The sequence below is a fragment of the Corythoichthys intestinalis genome, chromosome 15 (assembly GCF_030265065.1).
Source record: "Corythoichthys intestinalis isolate RoL2023-P3 chromosome 15, ASM3026506v1, whole genome shotgun sequence".
Lineage (NCBI taxonomy): Eukaryota > Metazoa > Chordata > Actinopteri > Syngnathiformes > Syngnathidae > Corythoichthys > Corythoichthys intestinalis.
Window position 1 is genome coordinate 8,642,345 of NC_080409.1, and position 23,585 is coordinate 8,665,929.

Consider the following 23,585-nt stretch of genomic DNA (forward strand, 5'->3'; position numbering starts at 1 on the left):
CTTTTGTCGACTTTCGACATGTGAAAGTTTTAAAACTATTTTAAAGATAGATTCAAGTCAATATTTTACCGATTTAGGAGTATTTTAGATAAAAAGTTAATTAGGTTTGCTTGGAAGGTTCGCTACAACAGCCTTGCAGGGAAGTGTACTGCTTTAAGATGGCGGCCGTTTACTACGCCCGCATCTAGCTTTTTGTAGCTGTGCTGCTAACGCTACCGAATTCATATTGCATCTAGTCTTATATAAATGATATCTACCGTAACATTATGTGGATGTACTTTGTAGCAGCTTTTCGGCAGCAGTCAGGTATGTTGTTTTGTTTTTTTATCTCGTGGCATGAGTTGAGCTAGAGCCGTGAGTTGAGCATTGGCATTACCCAAGGGGCCGGTAATGAGAAGCATGATGTTTAGCTACTCTCGCTCCGTTCCTCATTGTCCCGAAAACCGCGCGGCGCGCTGAGTGTGTTTTACTTCCGCTTTACTTTGCATATTTCAATAATTGGAATTTGGATATTTGTGAATCGTTCTCGAATCTTCCATGGCCGAATCGCGAATAATCTAAGAATCGGAAATTTTGCACACCTCTAGTAGGTAATAATATTTATTATTAGAAATCCTCATTCATTCATTCATTTTCCATGCCGCTTCTCCTCACGAGGGTCGCGGAGGTGCTGGAGCCTATCCCAGCTAACTACGGGCAGCAGGCAGGGGACACCCTGAACTGGTTGCCAGCCAATTGCAGATTATTAGAAATGTCTATCATTTTTGGCTTAGAATAATTAATTGATGTCTAATATTTAGTTTAAAAAATTGTAAAAACCAAACAACTTTAAAAAATTCACTCAAATATTTTAAACTTTTAACAAATTACTTCACACAGCAAAACCTGTCTGTATAAAGGTCGCGGACATCTACCCCATAACTATTGCTTAATTGTTATTTTTTTTGTCACTGACGCATTTCCCCCAATATTTTAGATGATAAATATCGATCTAAACAAAGAAAAAATTATAAAGTTTAAAAGGGTAAATATTTGAAAAAGAAAATCTTGACCACTCCTTGATATCTGCAATTTCTGCATCATGACCTTGTTATATAACAGTGTTTTACACATAAAATCCCCAAAAAGTCTGGCTGTGGCCATTCACAGCTGTGTTTTGACACTTGGTGAGACATGCTACATAAGCCTGTCGCAATATGCAATAATTCCATTTATCGCGCAATATATAAAAATGAAGGCGGTCATTTTTCCGCTGCGATTTATCGCCTCGCGTGCACGTGTGTGTGCGCGTGCGGCAGACGTGCTGTTAAAAGTTCGTTACCAACTGCGCAAAATGCATCTTCGTTCCAGGTCCGGCTAAAACTAGCGCCGGAGCCAATCGTTCCCATTATATCCTATTGTTCAACGTATACCGGCCGCGTCAATGCTCCGGAGTGACTGTGGACCATCTATGGCGCGCCGGTGTTGTTGACGTGTGGGCGCTCCCGTCAGGAGTGACATTTCACGCGGGGCGGCTATTTTTCGGCACAACGCTGGATATTTACAACGAAGTCCGCCAAAACATTGTTACTGACTTGGCTGCTACGAATAACCTCACTTTGACCACGAACCCTATGGCAACCGTCTGTCTCAGAAGACAATGGTGAATGCGCCGTGTAAAAGTGTCATTAGATGGCTGAGCTGCAGCCTCGGGTGTGGCTGTAGAGCCCAATCCTTGAGTGGCAGATCTTATTGCAGGTGACGCATGTGAAGACAGAGTCGTCTGGTGATAGTATGTCACTTCTCTCACGTCTGCGTGCTCGTCTGTCTGCCCACTGAACCTCTCTCTTCTCCTCAGCTGTCTTGATGGCAAGCCTGGTGGTGGCTCGCCAACTGCTGCGGTCTTCTGCAAGTGATTCAAGGCAAGCTGGAACAATGCCACCCACTTTCAGGTCCCGCTTGCACACGTCTTTGTATCGTAGTGATGGCCTTCCTGTTGGTCTGGAGCCAGTGGCAAGTTCACCGTACAAGATGTCCTTGGGTAGTCTGCCATCTTTCATGCGGGTGACGTGGCCAAGCCAGCGCAGACGTCGTTGGGTGAGCAGGGCAAACATGCTGAGCATTCCTGCCCTTTTCAAAATGTCATTGTTGGAAATGTGGTCCTGCCATGAGATACCAAGAATCCTCCTGAGACAGCGTTGATGAAAGGTGTTAAGCCTGCGTTCCTGACGGGCGTATGGAGTCCAGCTCTCGCTACCATACAGTAGAGTACTCAGCACACAAGCGTGATACACGAGGATCTTAGTCTTGATGGTGAGCTTGGAGTTCTCCCACACTCTCTTGGACAGACGAGCCGTTGCTGCTGATGCCTTTCCAATTCTAGAGTCAAGTTCTTTGTCCAGGCTGAGGCTGTTTGAGATGTTGGAGCCCAGATACGTGAAGTTATCCACAACGTCGAGAGTGCTGTCGCCAATGGATATGGAGGGGGAGGTGGTTACATCTTGGCACATGATTTTTGTCTTTTTGATGCTGATTGTCAAGCCGAACTCAGAGCAGGCATGCGCAAAGCGGTCGATTAGTTTCTGAAGGGCAGCCTCAGTGTGTGCTGTCAGGGCTGCATCATCAGCAAACAGCATCTCACGTATAAGTACTTTGTGTATCTTTGTCTTGGCACGAAGGCGCGCGAGGTTGAACAGACTGCCGTCACTTCTGGTGTGTAGGTAAACCCCATCAACAGATTGCTTGTAGGCGTAGCGAAGCAGCAGCGAGAACAGGATACCAAAAAGTGTCGGAGCAAGAACGCAGCCCTGCTTAACTCCACTCTTTATGGGAAAGGGGTCTGAGGAGGAGCCATTATGCTGGATGGTGCCTTTCATATTCTCATGGAAGGAAGTGATCAGCCTCAGGAGCTTGGGGGGACATCCAATTCTCTGCAGGAGGGTGAACAGCCCTGACCTGCTAACCAGATCGAACGCCTTTGTCAGATCGATGTAGGCTATGTAGAGGGGGCGTCTCTGCTCACGGCACTTCTCTTGCAGCTGTCTGAGGGAGAATATCATGTCGATCGTTGATCTCTCTGCGCGAAAACCACACTGTGCCTCAGGGTATACACGGTCTGCTAGCCTCTGCAAACGGTTCAGTATGACACGGGTGAAAGTCTTCCCGACTATACTGAGGAGGGAAATGCCACGATAGTTGTTGCAGTCACTACGATCGCCTTTGTTCTTGTACAGTGTGATAATGTTGGCATCACGCATGTCTTGAGGCACTGTCCCTTCCTCCCAGCATTGAAGCAGCAGTCCATGGAGATGTACAAGAAGACTGCCCTGCTTGCCCACTTTGATGATCTCGGGAACAGCTAAATGAAATTAAGAGCGCTGTGCTTCAAACTCGTCCTGTATATGAAAGCCGTCATATGCTGGTGTTGTGTAATGAGCAGACGTGACTTCAGCGGCGTTTGCTAACTTTTTTAATGCGCGGTTGCGCGCACACACTAGATATCATGAAATGGCAAACTAGATGTGCTACGTCCCATGCCATTGGCTACGTGAGCCCAGAGTGATTATGGGACATGTAGTCCATATACTACATCGATGAATTCTAAACTGTCATTTGTCACATGAGGTTAAGAAGGCCAAATCAATCCATACCAGTGACTATAGATAATGTTGCAAATATTTTTAATTCAGTACGTGACACAGATGGATTCGGACCATAAATAGGATGTCTTGCTCATGTAGTAAACCTAGCTACTAAGAGAGCTGTAGCAATCAACGGTGTGCCCTGCCTCACTTTACAAACAGTAAAGATTGTTCTCAGCACTTTTATACAAATTTTTTTCATATCAGTAAGAAGTAAGCACGTAAATGTTATGCACTAAAATGCACGTTTATATGATGGCAATTTAATTTTTGCTCGTTAGCAAAAAAAACAACAAAAAAATGAAACAAAAAATACAATTGTTTTTTTTTTTTTTTTACAGAGCATTAAATGTATTGAATCGGATCGAAAATCGTGTCCCCGTATCAAAATTCGTACCGAACCATGACTTAACTGTATCATTGCATCCCTATGGAACACCATTGCAGAAGCTATGACGGGAAAAGTTTTCATTTTCCTAAATGCTTAAGTTATTAAGTGCAATTTATTTTAAAAAAATTTTTAAACACATTTTATTTATTCTGTGTTTCTGTGCGGTATCAATATTGTTGTTTTTTACTTAAGAGGCATGGTCTATTGTTTTTAGTTGTGATTTCTTGAAAAGTATATTTGAATTTAAGAGTAAATATTTATCGCGTTTAAGTGGGTGTACTTGATCTATTAATATATACTGTATTCGCACTGTGTTATTGTAAATTGGTTAAAAAAAATTGGGGGGGCGCAATAATATCGCATATCGCAATAATTTATGAGAATAATTATCGCACACTAAAATTTGTTATCGCTACAGGCCTAATGCTACATAGAATTTTTGGATCGAAACAAGATAAGTATGCGATAATATCTCGTTAAAATCAGTGTCTTTAATTATGCTCTCTCTTACAATCACCTCGAGTTACCGGAAAGCCACAAAAAGACGTACATTGCAGTCTAACGCTAGCACAAGAATTAAGGACATAGCAGGTTAACTGACTAGCGTGCTGTCCATTATCTTTGCTTATTATGGGATGATATCAATGTATTAGATACACTACCATTCAAAGGTTTGGGGTCACCCAGACAATTTTGTGTTTTCCTTCAAAAATCACACTTTAATCTTGCAAAAGAGTTGCAAAATGAATAGAAAATATTGTCAAGACATTGACAAGGTTAGAAATAAGGATTTTTATTTCAAATAATATTTTTTTCCTTAAAGCTTTTTTCAAAGAATGCTCCCTTTGCAACAATTACAGCTTTGCAGACCAATGACATACTAGCTGTTAATTTGTAGAGGTAATCTGGAGAAACTTCTCTCAACGCTTCCAGAAGCACCTCCAACAAGTTGGATTGGCTTGATGGGCACTTCTTGCGTAGCATACGGTGACGCTGCTCCCACATCAGCTCAATGGGGTTAAGATTTGTTGACTGTGCTGGCCACTCCATTACAGATAGAATACCAGCTGCCTGCTTCTTTCCTAAATAGTTCTGGCATAATTTGGAGGTGTTCTTTGGGTCATTGCCATGTTGTTGGATGAAATTGGCCCCAATCAAGCGTTGTCCACAGGGTATGGCATGGCGTTGCAAAATGGAGTGATAGCCTTCCTTATTAAAAATCCCATTGACCTTGTACAAATCTCCCACTTTACCAGCACCAAAGCAACCCCAGACCATCACATTACCTTCACCATGGTTGACGGATGATATCAGGCACTCTTCCAGCATCTTTTCAGTTGTTCTGCATCTCACAAATGTTCTGCTCTTTGATCCAAACACCTCAAACTATGATTTGTCTGTCCATAATATTTTTCCAATCGTCCTCTATCCAAAGTCTGTGTTCTTTTGCCAGTATTAATCATTTGCCTTCGAAGAGCGCGCCTCACAATCTGTCGTCGTCCAGGTACGCTGTCATTGTCAAGAGGACACGTCCGCGGAGGAGTGCTGTTTATTTAAAGCTTGGATAATCGGAAAGCTGGGGTTAAGCAAGATCTAACTCTTAGACGACCAGGTTTGACGTGTGGCATGTTGCCATGGCAACATTCCCCGGTTTCAACATATCGATCTTTTGTAGTCCTGCATAGCTGCGAAGTTAGGCTGCACGTAATGAAGTTACTCTCAAAGTTACCCTGCCACGCCAGAAAACGGGCTTTGTAGTACAGGCCACTGAATAGTTAGACATTTTTATTTATTGTGTATGTTTATGTTCAAATATTGCAATTTAAGTTTGCTCATAAAGACCTGACATTTATTAGGGAAGTTTTCAAAATGTTTTGTAGTTTTTGAAAATATAAATTTGAATCGAACGGTGTATCACCTAGGAGTGGGAACCTCAGGTCACCTCACGATACGATACGATTCGCGATACAAGGCTCACGATACGATTGTATCACGATACAACGATTATCGATGTATTGGTCAGAAAATCGATATGCGATTTTCTCCGATACACCTTTTAAAACAAGATATGTCACAATGGAAAAAAAAACCTCTTTATTGGGTCCTTTTTTTTTTTAACTGTGACGCCTTTTCTGTGCCATGTCCACAAAACAGAATGACAAAAATGTTTACTCCAAAAATATAAATAAAATATCTTCAGAAATTGTCACTCAAAAAGTGCATTTGTAAACAAACAAGACTGTAGAGCCTAAACACTGATACTGAGCACAACAATAAACAAGCTCAAGTTATACAGGAAAAATAGCTTCAGAAATTATGTAATTCAAAAAGTGCACTTGTAAACATTTAACTGATTGTAGAACAAAAACACTGATGTTACATTAAACATTTTCCACGAACATTACGCTCTGAAGACTTGACTAAGACATGTCCATGTTTTTTTTTTGAGAAAGACCAACTGGTCAACATGTTCAGGTGTGAGGACGCTTCTCTGAGCATTGATGAGGTCACCAGCAGTTGAAAACACTCTCTCAGCTGCTACACTCGTCCCAGGAATACACAAATACATTTGTGCCAGCTTAGAGAGAAGAGGGTAGGCATTCCTTTGACATTTCCACCACAACAGTGGATCCTCAGTGAGTGGAAGACAACGAACATCTTGGTATTGTTTGATCTCTTTTTGAGCAATGTATGTGGCTGATTCTGACTGGGTTGATGGGTTGTTATTGAAAGTCAGTCCCAACAGGTCCACCAGAGCTGACTTCCTCCTTTTTGGGCTTGGAGAGTGGCAGTCCTCCTTGTCCTCTGGTGTGTGAGGCAAGTCCGCAACTGTAGCTTGTGGTTGCTCCCCAAGACTCTGTTCATCTTTATTCAGAGCTGCAGCCTTGGACAGTAGTTTTGCATATGTGTCTTGCACTTCTTGAGGTGACAGAAACAGCAAAGATTTGAATCTTGGATCAAGTGATGACGAGATGTACAGCAGGTCTTTTTCCTCTAAAGACTGATATCTCTTGGAGAGATCATTTTGAATGGCACACTTAATATCTCGAACCAGAGGTGAATCTTTAACAGTGCTGGTGGTATCAGCTAGCAGTTGCGCGTGGAGTGGGGCAATTATAGAAATGGTGGGTCTCTTTTCTTCGCACATGACGTTTGTTGCCACAAGCATGGGTTTGAGCGCTTTCACCATATCTTCAGCATTCGAGATGTCAGGCTCAGTCAGTGAGCAGTCGGTCACATTCTTCCTCACCTTAAAAACAACAATAAAACAAAAATATTTAGCTACTTAGTAGCTTTTGAGTTGCAATTGTGTTTTTCTGTGTGTGTTGGAATTATTGAGTTTATTGAAAAAAATATTAATCTAATATATAGAATTTAAAAATACAATAATTATTTTAATATGTAAGCTACATTAATAATAACAATACATTTTATTTGAAGGCGCCTTTCTGGCACTAGAGGTCGCCGTACAATCATTTAAAATACAATTAGACAAATTAAAGACTAAAAACTGTAAAATAAGTATAGGACGTTTAAAACAAAAATAGAAATACTAATAGATGACTAATAGATGCAGGAAATAAATTATCAGAACAGTAAAACAAAGAAATCTGGGATTATTATAGATATGAGAGTCTGAACAGGTGTTTTGAGTTTGGATTGAAAGAAGGGGAGTCACTCTGTGTTCCTGAGATCAGGTGGTAGTGAATTCCAAAGCATTAATATTAATACGTACAATTGTACATCATCTTATATCACTTGGAAGTTATCAAAACCTTTTTATAGCTTATTGTATCAAAATGACAGTAATAGGAAGTAAGTATTAGTAAATATAGATGGAAAGTGGTTCCCTAATAATATCAAATAAATCATTAAATTGATGTAGGCTTTTTTGATATTTATATTTCCGTCCAATTTAGACCCTGGTTTATTTAATAGTTATTCAATACCAAAAGTGATTAAAAAATACATGTCAAATTAGGTAATCATTTAGATTGCAAAACTTACTTCGGGTGATAAAAGTGAAGCAGTGATGGCAGGTTGTTGCTCAAGAAATCTGTTGACCATTTCGTAGGCGCTATTCCATCGTACAGGCATGTCCGTAATAAGCTTGTGTGGGGGCAAGCCAAGTAGTGTTTGGTGCTTCTTCAGGGAATTTGCGCCCACTGTGCTCCTGTGAAAATAGTTTGCGATCCTTCTAATCTTGGCTAGAAGCCTCGCGACTGTTGGAACCTTCAGAGCATGTTGTGATGCGAGATTTAGTACGTATGCAAAACACCGTACATGCTGGAAACCAGTTATATCCATTGCCACAATCATATTTGCGGCATTATCCGTCACCACGACGGGGCTTTTCACGTCTATCTTCCACTCGTCCACAGCTAGCTTCAGTATTTCTGCGATGTGGGCGCCAGTGTGTGTTTCGTGCATTTCACGGGTTTGAAGCACATATGATTTGATTTCCCAGTCATTGATGAAATGCGCAGTGATCGTTATGAAAGACACTGTCGCCCTGGAGGTCCAGCCATCGCAAGTAAGACCTATTCTTTCTGCTGACTCGAGGGCATTCATAACTTTAGCCCTGGTCCTGTCGTACAACGCTGGAATAGTTTTTTCGGTGAAATGTTTCCGACTGGGAATTTCATAGCGGGGCTCAAGAGTGCGCAACATAGCGCGAAAGCCTTCATTTTCGACGACGCTGTATGGCCGTAGGTCCTTGCAAATATACATTGATATGCTGTGCGTGATTGCCTTTGCCCTGGGAGAATTGAAAGGGAGTTTTGCTTTAAATAAATCCCCCACGCTGGTCTGACCAGAAGGCGGGTTAGACTCTTTTTGGTTCACTAAATCAGGGTGATGCCGCTGCAAATGGCTGTGCATATTCGTTGTGTTTCCAGTGTACCTGATTTTCGTGAAACATTTTTTGCACACAGTGAAGTCCTTGTCCAGCTTTGTTCCATCCTTATCGGTATAAAATCCAAAGTGTGCCCACACTTGTGATTTGTAGGATGCGGGGGCATCTTTTAACTTATTTTTCTCGCTTTTGTCTTCCGCCATTTCTTTAACTTTCGTTTTTAAGTTTTAAGTCTTGTATCTTCTTCTTTGGACAGCGTTCGCGCACTTTACCTTCACCGCCACTATGGGCGCCTCTAGCGGACCGCCAAAGAATTGCTCAACAAAAATACTGTAGTCTGGCCAGTGAGTGAAATAAAAGTATCGATACTTGGCGGGAGCGTATCGATAACCCATCGGGTTGCAAAGTATCGCGATATATCGTTGTATCGAGATATTGTCACACTCTTAGTATCACCTGAACCCAAGGGCGTAGGTTTGCATAGGGACGGTAGGGACAGAACACTGGGAACTTTTCAGGATGCTCAAATTGTCCCCACCAACTTTTAAGCAACCTTAATTGCATTATATAGTGACTCATAGACTTCATAATATATAAGTATATATTATGAAGTCTATGGATGACTTCAGTTATATAGGTAATTGAAATTGTCTCCCCATATGTTGTAAGGATAGAATTCACCCTACCATTATTAAGTGAATTATTTTCATTATGTTCAGACTTACATTTACCCCTTTTCACTGCTGAGTGTGCCAGTCCATTTTTTCCCCCTCAAATGCACGTTTGATTGCCTGATGACTTGACAACCCCCCACCCCACACACACACAGCCCATTGCCTCCTCCTCCGCCCCCTTCAAAGCAGCTGCAGCCACTATATTTGATGCAAAAAGAGGTCAATTTTGTGGAGGTGGGGAACACACCACTAATTTTGCTACTGACCTGTGTCAGGATTAGCATAACACTAAACGGTGTGAATTTGCTAACCTGCAAAACCTGCTTAGAGAGAAGTGTCTTGTGACTATAGTGTGACTCAGGGGTCGCGTTAACCGAATATTTTCCGTCGTTGACCGGTTTTTTAAAACGGTGACGGAAAAAACTGAAGTCCATCCGTTATTTTGACAGGTTGCAATTCACACCCACAGGGTGGCAAGTGAGCATATTAATTAGCTATTGTCTCTCTTGATGCATGACGTCGTTGGCCTTACTCGGAAAAATGTTAAGGCAACTGAGTGTTTGCCTTGCACGGCCAGACTGTTCTCCCTGTATTTTTCAAACACTGAGAGAAAAGTCTGGGACACAGCCTCTCGAGAAGGTACAAAATCAATCGACAAATCAGATTTGTTTATTTGCGTGACGTGTTCTTCACGAGCAACGTCACTCTTGCGCGCCGAAAGTCGTCTCTAGAACAACACGGATGGCGAACGGGAGGGCCGAGAATATGTTCCAATCCGCGGTAAATTCAGTTTTAAATAAGCTAAAACACAACGAGTCATTGACAAGTCTGTCTCTCGCTAGCCATGTTGAATAAACTCCATTCTCCTCGTATGTTTACTTCCGCGCGCAAGTCCCTTGTCCTGCCCTTGTCGCTTTGCTAGCGGCACGTCTGCCCGTCGCTGATTGGTGAACTCCGCTGTTTGCCTCTTGTTAAGTGTAGAAAAGGCTACAAAGTTATGTGATTGTTTGCTTAAGATGTTCACAGTTGCTCGTTCAATGCCTTCAGCATCATTTGATTCCCACATTTGGCTGACGTAAATAGGTGAAAAATTGGATTGCGCATGCAACGTACCAGAATGCGGATGTCAATAGTAAGAAAGTCACGGGTGGATGCACGACATGAGCGTGCGTCTAATTGTGTGTTTGTTCATTGCTGTGCGTAAATGCAAATTGAGTATCACAAGCAGCATTCATATTTACGTAGACAATTTGTTATGATTACCTTTTGCTGTTGTTATGATAGTTCGTCCGATTGTTTTGCGTGGTAGTCCGTTAGCGTGTTGCTATGCTGCGATTCTAAAATAGCGACAAGTTGCGGCATAGCGCACCGGAAGTAGAGTGAATCCGCCTTCACAATAAGTGCCCGAAACCGGAAGTGCTTAGCTGGAGCGTAGAAAATAGTTCAAGCTTAACTTCGAATATTCCATCTACATGTTTAAATGTAATTAAGTTGAATTTAAGCAATGTATATTTATTTATTGTTTCTTTTCATGTCTTTTGTACAGATAAACCACACACACAGATACACACATATATACCCACAAACACCTACTCAAGAATATAACCATTTCCACATCTACATGGACAGTTGGGATGAATGGACTGTATAAAGTTGATTTAAGAGGATTTGCATTAAAGAAAAAGAAATCCAGCCACCTGTCCAAGTGCCGTGATTGCCTCTACTTTGAGTGGGCCTTAAAGAGCATATGACACGAGAAAAAAAGTCTTAAATGTCATTATTATGTGAATTAGAATCATATTTTGAGACGATTCGACTATACAGTATACAACAATTTAGAAAAGCACAGATGACGAGAAATTAGTCTTTTAATCTGCCGGTTAGCCACGCCTACCATTATAGGGCTTTAGCGTCCCCAACAGGTGGATGACGTCAGCGGTAGACTGTGCTCATCGGTTTTACTATTCAGCCCATTGAGGGGGAATTATTCAGAACGTGGAAAACGCGACGAAGAGAGCCGCAAAATGTCATTGTTTCAGTCTCTCTACTCCAATATTTTTACAGGATATTCTTTTTATCCAAGTATTTTTCCCCAATAGCTATATAAATGGCTTGAGAAGGACCAGTCAGCCCGTCGAGGGGGAACTATTCACAACGAGGAAAACGCGACGAAGAGAGCGACAAAATGTCATTGTTTCTGTCTCTTTACTTCAGTATTTTTACAGGATATTCTTTTTATCCAGTATTTTCCCCAATTGCTAAATAAATGGCATGTTCATGACAAATAACAGTCTTGTGCTGAATGGAATATGAAATAATAAAAATGCATTTATTCAGGACGACATGGCAAAATTACTCCATAATGGTCAAAACTGTCGACTTCACCTTTACTGTCGCACCTCCCGAACGATATTTTATGACACCTAAATCGGACATATGTCATTTCCCTTCCCCGGCTTCGGAGAATGTAAACAAACCAGAAGCCGTGACAGCTAGCCGACATGCTAACCCGAACCGAGTGATGTTTCAAAGTCTTCGAAGTGGAAAATCACACATAACTATCCTGGATTATTTGACATGACGACCCGGTTGTCGATTGTCTTAGTGGATCGGCAAACCGCCCGGCGGAGAGCAATTTACAGTTCGTTCCCCGGAGGAGGGTGGCTGGATTTGTTGTGCAGCTAACGTGCTGCTGCTAATGACCATTAGGAGAGCTTTTTACATGCCTATCAATGATCAAACGTAAGTAGTCCTTCATTTAAAGGAAGTTTGTAGTGTTTACTTTGTAATCGCTGTATTCGTATTTGACATAATACAAAACAAGATGTTCACTATCTTCCTCGTCAGTCCAATGGTCCCACAGTAAATATCCACGGTGAATGGGAACCTTTTGAAACTCCAAAAAGGCGCATACGCCTCTCCCTCATACAGAATGATTTTTCTGCAGCCGTTTGGCTGGCGTGATGCGAAAAATAAACGTATTAATCCGTAAAATCAGCTGAATCCTTCGTCCTCAAACACAACAGTACACTGTAGCGTGAAGAGGACGTCCTCTACCGTACACGTCACAGCGCCCTCCTCCTCAATGCAAGACCGAAGCCGGAAGTCACTCATTTTCATGGCGCGGGATTCAAAAAACTAAATAAAAATAGCGATCGCTTCCACAAACATCCAAGTGGCCCATATCATTCAGGGGCATAAAATACCGCGTGTAGTATGAAATAAACATGCTTTTTCGTGTCACAGGCACTTTAAGTGGTGTTTGGCCAACACACTGACGTGAACACAGCTAAAATCAACCCGAATCAGCGAGAATCCAGTTTTCTCCACTACATTAAGCTTATTCGGACAGAATATTAATTAAAAATGAATGAAAACTAAATACTATAGAACAGTGGTCTCAAACCGGTCCTCAAAGGGCCGCAGGGGGTACTGGATTTCATTCCAACCAAACGAGACAAATACCTTTTCACCAATCTGGTTTCTTACAAGTGTAATCAGTTGATTGCAATCAGGTGCTGCTTATGTTAGTAGAAACCTCATTGGTTGAACTGTTTGTGCTGGATCTGTTGGAACAAAAACCAGGACCCACTGCGGCCCTTTGTGGAGTCGGTTTGAGACCGCTGCTATAGAATATGTCATTATTATCATTTTAAAAATGTAAGTGACTGGTAAAAATAGATTATGCCGTATTTTTATGACACTGTCAGTCAAAATGACAGACAACGAAAAAGTCTAGCGCAACCTCTGGTGTGACTATATGTTTTTTGTAGTGTTAATATTAATTAAACCGTGAGAAATGTAGTGGATCAAGGGTTATCCTTTTCTGCCCAATTTTCATTTCATTTTATTTATGTGGTTTCAAAGCAGCCCAAAGGAGCTTTCCTTTTTTTTTTGCTGAGTTTGGCTTGTGGACAAAAGCAATAGTGTCTTACCTGAAGGAAGGCTTAATTTGTATTTATTTTTGTTATTCCCGGACTAAGAGGTTTTTTCAGTTATATTTAACTTATATTTTTATAAATTATGTTATATGAATTTCTCAACAATGTCAGTGGTCTTAAGACAAATGTTTATCTTTTGCATTCCTGAATAGTTAAGAGATTATTAACACGTTTGTATATATTGTGTGTTTTAATATAATTTGAGCTATGTTCAAATATTGAAATATAAATTTGTTAATTAAATCCAAACATTTATTCATAAAGTTTTCAAACTGTTTCTTTGGTAGTTTTTTAAAACAAAGGTTTGAATGGAACAATGTATCACCTCAATACATATCAAAGTTAGTATAAGTCAATACAGATGTATTTTGCATTGATTATTTAGCCTATCAATTCATTAGGTTTATATTAGGGCTGTCAGAATTATCGCGTTAACGCGCGGTAATTAATTTTTTCAATTAATCACGTTAAAATATTTGACGCAATTAAGGCACATGTCCAGCACTGTCCCATGTCAGACAGTATTCTGCCTTTTGGTAAGTTTTACAGCAAGGTTTTTTGTGCTGTCTAACAGCGAACTCTTGTGGTCGCTTTGCGACATGGTTTATTGCTTTCTTGCCAGTTCAATATGGCTGCATGACGTCTCGGGCTGACGCCTACGTTGTAATGTTGTGATTATATGATCCTTGGAGAAGATTTGTCCGTAAGTATGGTTGTTGTAAAGAATGTACATATTATGTTAGTAAGCGAAATGTTATATTTTTTGTATGAGACGCTTTTTGTTAATGTCTAGTGAACCTGAATAGCGTGCTAAGCTAACGTTGTTGCTAATGCAATGCTTGTGTACTTTTTTTTTGTAGTTTCACTACGGTCTAAAGAGAACAATGGTTTGAGGCCATTTTACTAATAGATCAGATGAAAAAGGAAGAAGTCTGATTATTAAGGCGTCGTTCACTAGCTGTCTAGCTGTGGAAAAAGTAGACGCTTCGGAGTGAGGACAGCATAGACAGATTTAAATGACAGTAGAGTGAAATGCCCACTACAGTCCTTATATACCGTATGTTGAATGTACAGTGCCTTGCAAAAGTATTCGGCCCCCTTGAACCTTGCAACCTTTCGCCACATTTCAGGCTTCAAACATAAAGATATAAAATTTTAATTTTTTGTCAAGAATCAACAACAAGTGGGACACAATCGTGAAGTGGAACAAAATTTATTGGATAATTTAAACTTTTTTAACAAATAAAAAACTGAAAAGAGGGGCGTGCAATATTATTCGGCCCCCTTGCGTTAATACTTTGTAGCGCCACCTTTTGCTCCAATTACAGCTGCAAGTCGCTTGGGGTATGTTTCTATCAGTTTTGCACATCGAGAGACTGACATTCTTGCCCATTCTTCCTTGCAAAACAGCTGGAGCTCAGTGAGGTTGGATGGAGAGTGTTTGTGAACAGCAGTCTTCAGCTCTTTCCACAGATTCTCGATTGGATTCAGGTCTGGACTTTGACTTGGCCATTCTAACACCTGGATACGTTTATTTTTGAACCATTCCATTGTAGATTTGGCTTTATGGTTTGGATCATTGTCCTGTTGGAAGATAAATCTCCGTCCCAGTCTCAGGTCTTGTGCAGATACCAACAGGTTTTCTTCCAGAATGTTCCTCTATTTGGCTGCATCCATCTTCCCGTCAATTTGAACCATCTTCCCTGTCCCTGCTGAAGAAAAGCAGGCCCAAACCATGATGCTGCCACCACCATGTTTGACAGTGGGGATGGTGTGTTCAGGGTGATGAGCTGTGTTGCTTTTACGCCAAACATATCGTTTTGCATTGTGGCCAAAAAGTTCAATTTTGGTTTCATCTGACCAGAGCACCTTCTTCCACATGTTTGGTGTGTCTCCCAGGTGGCTTGTGGCAAACTTTAAACGAGACTTTTTATGGATATCTTTGAGAAATGGCTTTCTTCTTGCCACTCTTCCATAAAGGCCAGATTTGTGCAGTGTACGACTGATTGTTGTCCTATAGACAGACTCTCCCACCTCAGCTGTAGATCTCTGCAGTTCATCCAGAGTGATCATGGTCCTCTTGGCTGCATCTCTGATCAGTTTTCTCCTTGTTTGAGAAGAAAGTTTGGAAGGACGGCCGGGTCTTGGTAGATTTGCAGTGGTCTGATGCTCCTTCCATTTCAATATGATGGCTTGCACAGTGCTCCTTGAGATGTTTAAAGCTTGGGAAATGTTTTTGTATCCCAATCCGGCTTTAAACTTCTCCATAACAGTATCTCGGACCTGCCTGGTGTGTTCCTTGGTTTTCATAATGCTCTCTGCACTTTAAACAGAACCGTGAGACTATCACAGAGCAGGTGCATTTATAAGGAGACTTGATTACACACAGGTGGATTCTATTTATCATCATCGGTCATTTAGGACAACATTGGATCATTCAGAGATCCTCACTGAACTTCTGGAGTGAGTTTGCTTCCTTGAAAGTAAAGGGGCCGAATAATATTGCACGGCCCACTTTTCAGTTTTTTATTTGTTAAAAAAGTTTAAATTATCCAATAAATGTTGTTCCACTTCACGATTGTGTCCCACTTGTTGTTGACTCTTGACAAAAAAATTAAATTTCATATCTTTATGTTTGAAGCCTGAAATGTGGCGAAAGGTTGCAAGATTCAAGGGGGCCGAATACTTTTGCAAGGCACTGTATATATCCATCTTGTGTCTTATCTTTCCATTCCAACAATTTATTTTACAGAATATATATATAATTTACAGAAAAATATGGCATATTTTATAGATGGTTTGAATTGCGATTAATTGCGATTAATTACGATTAATTAATTTTTAAGCTGTAATTAACTCGATTAAAAATTTTAATCGTTTGACAGCCCTAGTTTATATTTGTGAGAAATGTAGCCCTGACTCTCATTCACCCGATCTGTTTGGTCTTATTAATGTCCCGTCCCCAGCAAAAAGTGTACATGCAGATTATGCCTGAACCAATACATATGAAAGTTAGTGAGCTTTTATCTGAAATAAAAAGACTGTCAGTCTTTACCGTTGAAGGAGACCGCATCCGGCTAGTCGACAGGCTGTAGCGGGCAGAGGAGCGCGTACGGCCGGGACTGCGGGTACACCGAAGGGATGAACGGCCTTGGCGAAGGCCGAAAGTCGAGCAGCGTTCGCCGTCCGGACGCACAGAGCGACGGATAGCGGCGATTTCATCAACCCTGCCCAAGTCAAGCGCAAGGACAACAATAAGTCAACGAGACGGAACACGCTGCAAAGAATGTTTTCCCTACAAGAAGACCAGTATTGCATTACTAGACACTTTAGGACACCACGAAGTAAATAACATCCCTGGTAAAATTTGGCACAAATAAGTCGAAATGTCAAATTGCATACCCGTCAGCTTCCTCGCCAACAGAGCCGCCATGTTGTCTGTGGATGATGACGTCACTACGGGGCTCTATCAGGACAAACCTCAATATGACGATGCTGGAGATTTTTCAGCGGCCGCTAGGGGGTACTGTCTACTTTTATTGGTGCGACGCCAACTAGTTAGGAGAGAGGTGTCGTCTCTGCTGTTATTCATTGTACTCCGCACATATTCCACCTGTAAGTTCATTTTTGTCTTGTTTCAATCACATGCATCAAACAAATGACTTCAGATGCAGTCTCTTTGTCATTCTAAGGTGATATTTTGATTTCCAAAAAGAGGACACAAATACATACCTGTCAACATAAGCGGATTTTGCGGGGGGGCAGGCCCCCCTTGTTGACAGAAAAGTGTCATTGCATGTAATTGACTTTCCTATTTATGATTTTAAAATTAAGAAATTTTCGGTAAAATATTGTCTATAAAAGTTGTAAAGCAATAAAACAAACAGCAAAAATGAATGAAATGAACAAAATAAAAATTATAACTGGTCAAAATTATTTTTCAAACAGATCATGTGACGATTTTCATGATATGAGCAAATCGATTAGTTTGATTAGTAACGTCTGCTCGTCACAGCACACGGAGGTCAGAGATTCGCAGCGAGCTCGAGACAGCTGATAAACATCCCGCTAGTGGACAGTTAATGTTGATGATGCCTCTCTTCTGTTCTCTAACTAAAGATCTGTCAGTCAAACCTTTGAGTAAGTTGTCTTATACAAGAAACCCATAAAGTAACAAAACTAGCACCTTAGACGATCATTTGCTTCGCGTAGCTTAGGGTGACCAAACGTCCTCTTTTGCCAGGACAAGTCCTACTTTCACGTAGTATCCTCGCCGTCCGGGCAGGTTTTATAAATTCATAAAAATGTCCGGTTTTTATGATTTCTCACGGGACCAATTTGAAGAGAATCCCTCTGGCCGCTGGGTGGCAGCGCCTGCCTGCGATGACATGACTCCGAGTAGTAGGGAGGGAAGAAGTAGGTCTTCTCGTTTTTGTTGGCAGTTTACCCCTATCACGAGGCATTACCGCCATCTACTGGGTTGACGAATACGTATATAATGCCAACTGGTGACTTCTGTCAGAGCTTTGACTGTAAAATGCTGTTTAGTGTCGCATCGTTCCGCTGCTGATGATTGTAAACTTTTATAGCAAAGTTTGATTTTTGCCACTGCTAGCTATCAGTAAGCTAAACCGCGCTAGGCATTATGGGAAACGTAGTTTTGAACTGCTACGTTTGGAAACATGCTGATTGAATAGTTTGTCAGTTTATTTCGGTTTTTGTTTGTGAGCAATCTAGAACATTGAATGAGAATATCAACTGAATGGGAATAACAATTTGTCAAGGACAATTGTCGTGATAGTAATTTATAAAAATGTTTAGTTGGCACATAGCCTACTGTGTGTATGTGTATTGACTGGACTACATTTCTATGGGTCTGCATTATATATATATCTCTTTTTAAAAGTCTTTTTTTTTTTTCAAACTGCATTTTTCCATCCAGAGTGAGGGGCAAACTATAAATATATTAAAGTGATATAGGCATCTTTGAGTGAACTTTGAGTAAAATTCAAGTATCTTGAGGCCTCTTTTTTGGAAATCAAAATATGGTCACCCTAGCTTAGCTAAAACCACCTGAGAAATGAAGAGGCAAGATGGATATAGCCTACGTAATTTTTTCAAACCTATGCTTTCAAAAGCAACAACAACTACTGAGCAAGAACCAAGGATTGAAAATGTGGACCATGAAAAGCCAGAGAGCACCGCCAAAATGGTAAGTGGAGTTTCAATTTGCCCCACTAAAGACGCTAATTGTACAACAATTTTTGCACCCTTATAATATTTTGCTCCCACAGCTGTTGTGGCGGTGAATAAGCCCTCTTTCACATTCAGTTGGATTCTCAATGTTATCCACAGGTGCTAAGTAAACAGTAACATTGTAAACATACGTGTTCCACACGAATATGGCGTAAATTGATGCTTAACTACACGGCGAAGACATAAACAGGGATAAAACGGCGTGCAGTTGTCGTGTATAGCTAACATGGCAGAATGTGTCTGAGAACTTTTCTACATGTCAGTCCATGATCAAACGTAAGTAAATGTTCCTTTATTTAAAAAAAGCTTGTGGTGTTTACGTTGTAACCGCTGTATTTGCAGCCATTTATAACACAAAGTTGCCATTTCTGATGGGGTGCAAATTTGACAGGACACCTGTTCACACCGGCGGGCGTAGCATATTCAATGGATGACGATCTTGGTGAAAAGTATAGCTGTCCTATGCAGCCTGATTTACAATTCTCCTCAAAAATGATGGGAAAAAAACCCCACTTATTTTAATTTATTATTATATTATTCTTGGAAGTTAATTTTATTGCTGAAACTGCGTTTCGGGTCGTTCATCAACATTTTATGCCCCCCTACCCCAAAAGTCAAACTCCGCCTATGCCTGTCAACCCGAGGCTGTTGGCAATCTTACAAATAGTGATGTATGCCCTTACAAATTGGTGACTAATCTTACAACGTTGTATAGAGCGTGCAATATGAAACAAAAATAAAACTCAAATTTTAGAATAATATGAATTTATTGGTATTATTGTAACATATAACCTGATGCAATCAAAGAAAAATCAATATCTTAAGCTACATCATGATTACTAAAATTTAACAATGACTTTTGTTATAATTGTATGTAGCATTTTTGGCAATTTCTATCATGTCTTTTGATGGCTGCACTTCAGCTCGCAATTCAGTTTGACTTGAAGGCAAGGGCGTAGGTTTGGTCTCAGCATTGGTAAGGATGATAGAGCAGCATAACCTGCATGAACGCTTTTTGCTGGGGACGGGACATTCGTAATGACGCAAAAATAAATCTGCATTGATTTATACTAACTTTTATGTGTATTGGTTCAGCCTTTGTTTTCAAAAACTACAAAAGAAACATTTTGAAAACTTCCAGAAAAAATTTAAGGTTTTAAATTTTAAAATTTTAAAAGCAAATTTAAATTGCAATATTTCAACATAACTTAAATTATACTCATATTAACATATAACATAAATACATGCTTGTTAATCATCTCTTAACGATCCAGGAATGAAATAAAAATAATCATCTCTTAATGATTCAGGAGTTAAAACAAAATAAACATGTGTCTTCAGACCACTCAACATTGTCTAAATAAAGAAATTAAATATAACTCAAAAACGTATTTGTCAGGGAAGAACAAAAATAAATATGGAGCTTTCCTTCAGGTAAAACACTACAGCTTTTGTCCACAAGCACAGCCAAACTCAACAAAAAAAATGAAAGCTCCTATGGGCTGCTTTAAGACCACATAAATAAGATAAAAAGTAAAATGCGGGAGAAGGGGGAAGACCTCGGTTCACTACATATTTCACAGTTAACAGTAGAAAACACATACAGGAGGACCCCTCTTTTTAAGCAGCTTCCTACTCGAGTTTTGCAGGTTAGCAAGTTCAAACAGTTTAATGTTATGCTAACTTTGATGCAGGTCAGACTTTCAAAAGCAAAATTAGTGGTGTGTTCCTCACTTCCACAACATTGATGTCTTTTTACATTTCTTACAGTGGCTGCTACTGGCTGGGGAAAAAAATTCTAATATCCCTGATATCTAATGTTTTTGTGTGTCTGTATGTTGGGGGGGTCAAGTCATCAGCCAATCAAATAAGCGTATTGGAGGGAAAAAAATGGACTGGCACATTCAGCAAGTGAAAAGAGGTACACGTACTGTAAGTCTAAACATAATGAAAACAATTCACTTAATCACGGTGAGGTCAATTTCAACACTTAAAATATATGGGAAGACAATCTAAATGACATATAACTGAAGTCATTATATAACTTAAATAAGGTTGCTTAAAAGTTGGTGGAGACAATTTGAGCATCCTGAAAAGTTGGTAGTGTTTTGTCCCTACCGTCCCTATGCAAACCTACGCCCTTGCTTGAAGGTAGTTCGTTAGTGTGTCCAATTATAAATTAAAAAGGTCAATTGATAAAATTAACTTACCGATGCAATCTTTCAATCTGGGAACATTTCTTTAGCTAATTCTGAGAAGTGATCAGCAAAAGTTGCGGGCAAATAATGTTCGGCAACAAATTGGCCGAATAAAATCTCCGCTTTCGTCACTTTTCATTCTGCAGACTTCATCTTTATGACCAGTGTTGTTAATCTTACTTATAAAAAGTAATTAATTACAGTTACAAATTCTCCCAAAAAGTAATTGAGTTAGTAACTTAGTTACCTGAATGTAAGAGTAATTAGTTATTTGGCAAAGTTACTGGTGTTACCGTTCATGTTTTTTTTTTTTTTTTTTAATTTAGAAAAAAAAAACAAAAAAAAAACATAGTAACGTTTGCTGTTTGGAAGTCATTTAATGTTGTGAATCAACCGTTAAAGGTGTTAAAAATTTCCCGTTTTTGCATTAGTTGCCTTCTGTCTACTTTCAACATGTAAAAGTTTTAATACTGTTCCATCATTTAAAGATAGATTCAAGTCAAGATTTTGCCGATCTAGGAATATTTTAGATAAAAAGTTACTTAGATTCGCTGGAAAGGTTCACTACAACACAGCCTTTCTGAGAAGTCTACTGCTTTAAAATGGCAGGTGTTTACTAACACCGCCGAGTCTGTCATTTTGCATGTACTTCTATATGCATGTGATATTTAGGCGTAGATTGTAGGCTGTCGGCTACAGTCAGGAAATATTGGAGCCACCTAGCCTGGCATCGCGTTTGCTACAGCGTCACAATAAACGCTCTTCTCTCTCCTTGTCTCTGACTTTTCCCGCGTCATTCAACCAAGGTAGTAACGCACATTGTCCCGTTGCCGAAACGATGACAAAATCCGAACGGAGAAAAAAATAACGTATTGCGCGAAAAACGTAAAGATTTTGAACGTACGGCATACACGTTTAAAAATCAGTGCTCACTTGTGCAAATTACGCCAAAACCGTACAATTTGACGGGTATGCAAATAACAGATGTAAATAATCCGTTTAATCTTGTATTTTAAACTGATAGCGTGCGTGCATGACGCACACACATACGGTCAATTTGCCTCGACCCTCGGTAATGTAAGCAATCTTGAAATTAGTGCTGCAACGATTAATCAATTAACTCGAGTAATTTGATTAGAAAAAAAAGCATTGAATCAAATTTTGCTGCTTCAAGGATTCGTTTAATTAGAGTGGTGTTGTAATGGTTTGTTTTGAAAGAGTTTGCTTTTTTTTTTTTTTTGGTTTGGATAATAACCCTGTCCTCTAGTAGCAACAGTGAATGTGACATAACTCATTTAACATGGCTGAATCAAGGTGCTCCCTGTTAAGACCAACATAAGGTAGGTTTTGTTTGCGCTAATGTTTTTTTTTTAATGCATTCGTAATTTAGAAGTCTCCAGTGCTTCCTCTCAAACCATTTTTTAGTGCTTTTTGAAGTGTGTTTTGGTTCATTGTCCTGCTGGAAGACCCATGACCGCCGAGGGAGACCCAGCTTTCTTACACTGGGCCCTATGCTGCAAAATTTGTTAGGTCTTCAGACTTCATAATGCCATGCACACGGTCAAGCAGTCCAGTGCCAGAGGCAGCAAAGCGACCCCAAAACAACAGGGAACCTCCGCCATGTTTGACTATTGGGACCATGTTCTTTTTCCTGTAAACTCTATGTTGATGCCGTTTCCTAAAAAGCTGTACTTTTGTCTCATCTGACCAGAGAACATTATTCCCAAACGTTTTTGGCTTTTTCAGTTAATTTTGGGCAAACTCCAGCCTGGCTTTTTTATGTCTCTGGGTTAAAAGTGGGGTTTTCTTGGGTATCCTACCATAGAGTCCTTTGTCATTCAGATGCCGACGGATTGTACGGGTTGACACGGTGGTACCCTTGGACTGCAGGACAGCTTGAACTTGTTTGGATGTTAGTCGAGGTTCTTGATCCACCATCTGCACAATCTTTCATTGAAATCGTCCATTTTTCTTTTCCGTCCACATCTAGTGAGGTTAGCCACAGTGCCATGGGCTTCACACTTATTGATGAAATTGATGACACTGCTCACGGTAGACACAGGAACATTCAGGTCTTTGGAGATGGACTTGTAGCCTTGAGCTTTCCCATGCTTCCTTACAATTTTGCTTCTCAAGTCCTCAGACAGTTCTTTGGTCTTCTTTCTTTTCTCCATGCTCAATGTGGTACACACAAGGACACAGGAGAACGTGAGTCAACTTTAATCCATTTTAACTGGCAGCAAGTGTGATTTAGGTATTGCCACCACCTGTTTTGTGCCACAGGTAAGTAGCAGGTGCAGTTAATTATACAAATTAGAGAAGCATCACATGATTTTTCAAAGGGTGCCAATACTTTTGTCAGGCCCATTTTTGGAGTTTTGTATGAAATGATAATGATTTAAAAAAAAACAAAGATAAAAAAATAAAGATTACTACCAAAGCATTTGTAATTGCAATCATGGAAAATCAGAAATTCAGCATTATCTGACAGAATTGCAGGGGTGCTAATACTTTTGGCCAGCACTGTAGCTACGATTAAAATATTTGACATCCAATGAGTAAATCAAAAGGAAATCATCATGCTGCACGAGACTTCTAAAATATGTGCATTGGTTGCATACACGTGCTCGTAACAAGTGCAACTAATAAG

At 40.2% G+C, this 23,585-nt stretch overlaps 2 protein-coding genes across 2 annotated transcripts in view; both read right to left on the reverse strand.

Annotated features, from left to right (window-relative positions):
- mrpl35 (mitochondrial ribosomal protein L35) overlaps positions 1-16,973 on the reverse strand; it is a 27,774-nt gene extending 10,801 nt beyond the window's left edge. The window contains exons 1-2 of the mRNA XM_057858548.1: positions 16,884-16,973; positions 16,537-16,708 (exon numbers count right to left, since the gene is read on the reverse strand). Coding sequence (XP_057714531.1) covers positions 16,537-16,708; positions 16,884-16,914 — 203 coding nt within the window. The 5' untranslated portion in view covers positions 16,915-16,973. The remainder of the gene's footprint in view (positions 1-16,536; positions 16,709-16,883) is intronic.
- LOC130930583 (E3 SUMO-protein ligase ZBED1-like) lies at positions 6,366-8,146 on the reverse strand. The gene is made up of 2 exons (XM_057858546.1): positions 8,020-8,146; positions 6,366-7,261 (listed from the first exon to the last, which is right to left on the reverse strand). The coding sequence occupies exons 1-2, from the start codon at positions 8,107-8,109 to the stop codon at positions 6,413-6,415; spliced, it is 939 nt and encodes a 312-aa protein (XP_057714529.1). The 5' UTR covers positions 8,110-8,146; the 3' UTR covers positions 6,366-6,412.
- Positions 16,974-23,585: the final 6,612 nt, after the last annotated feature.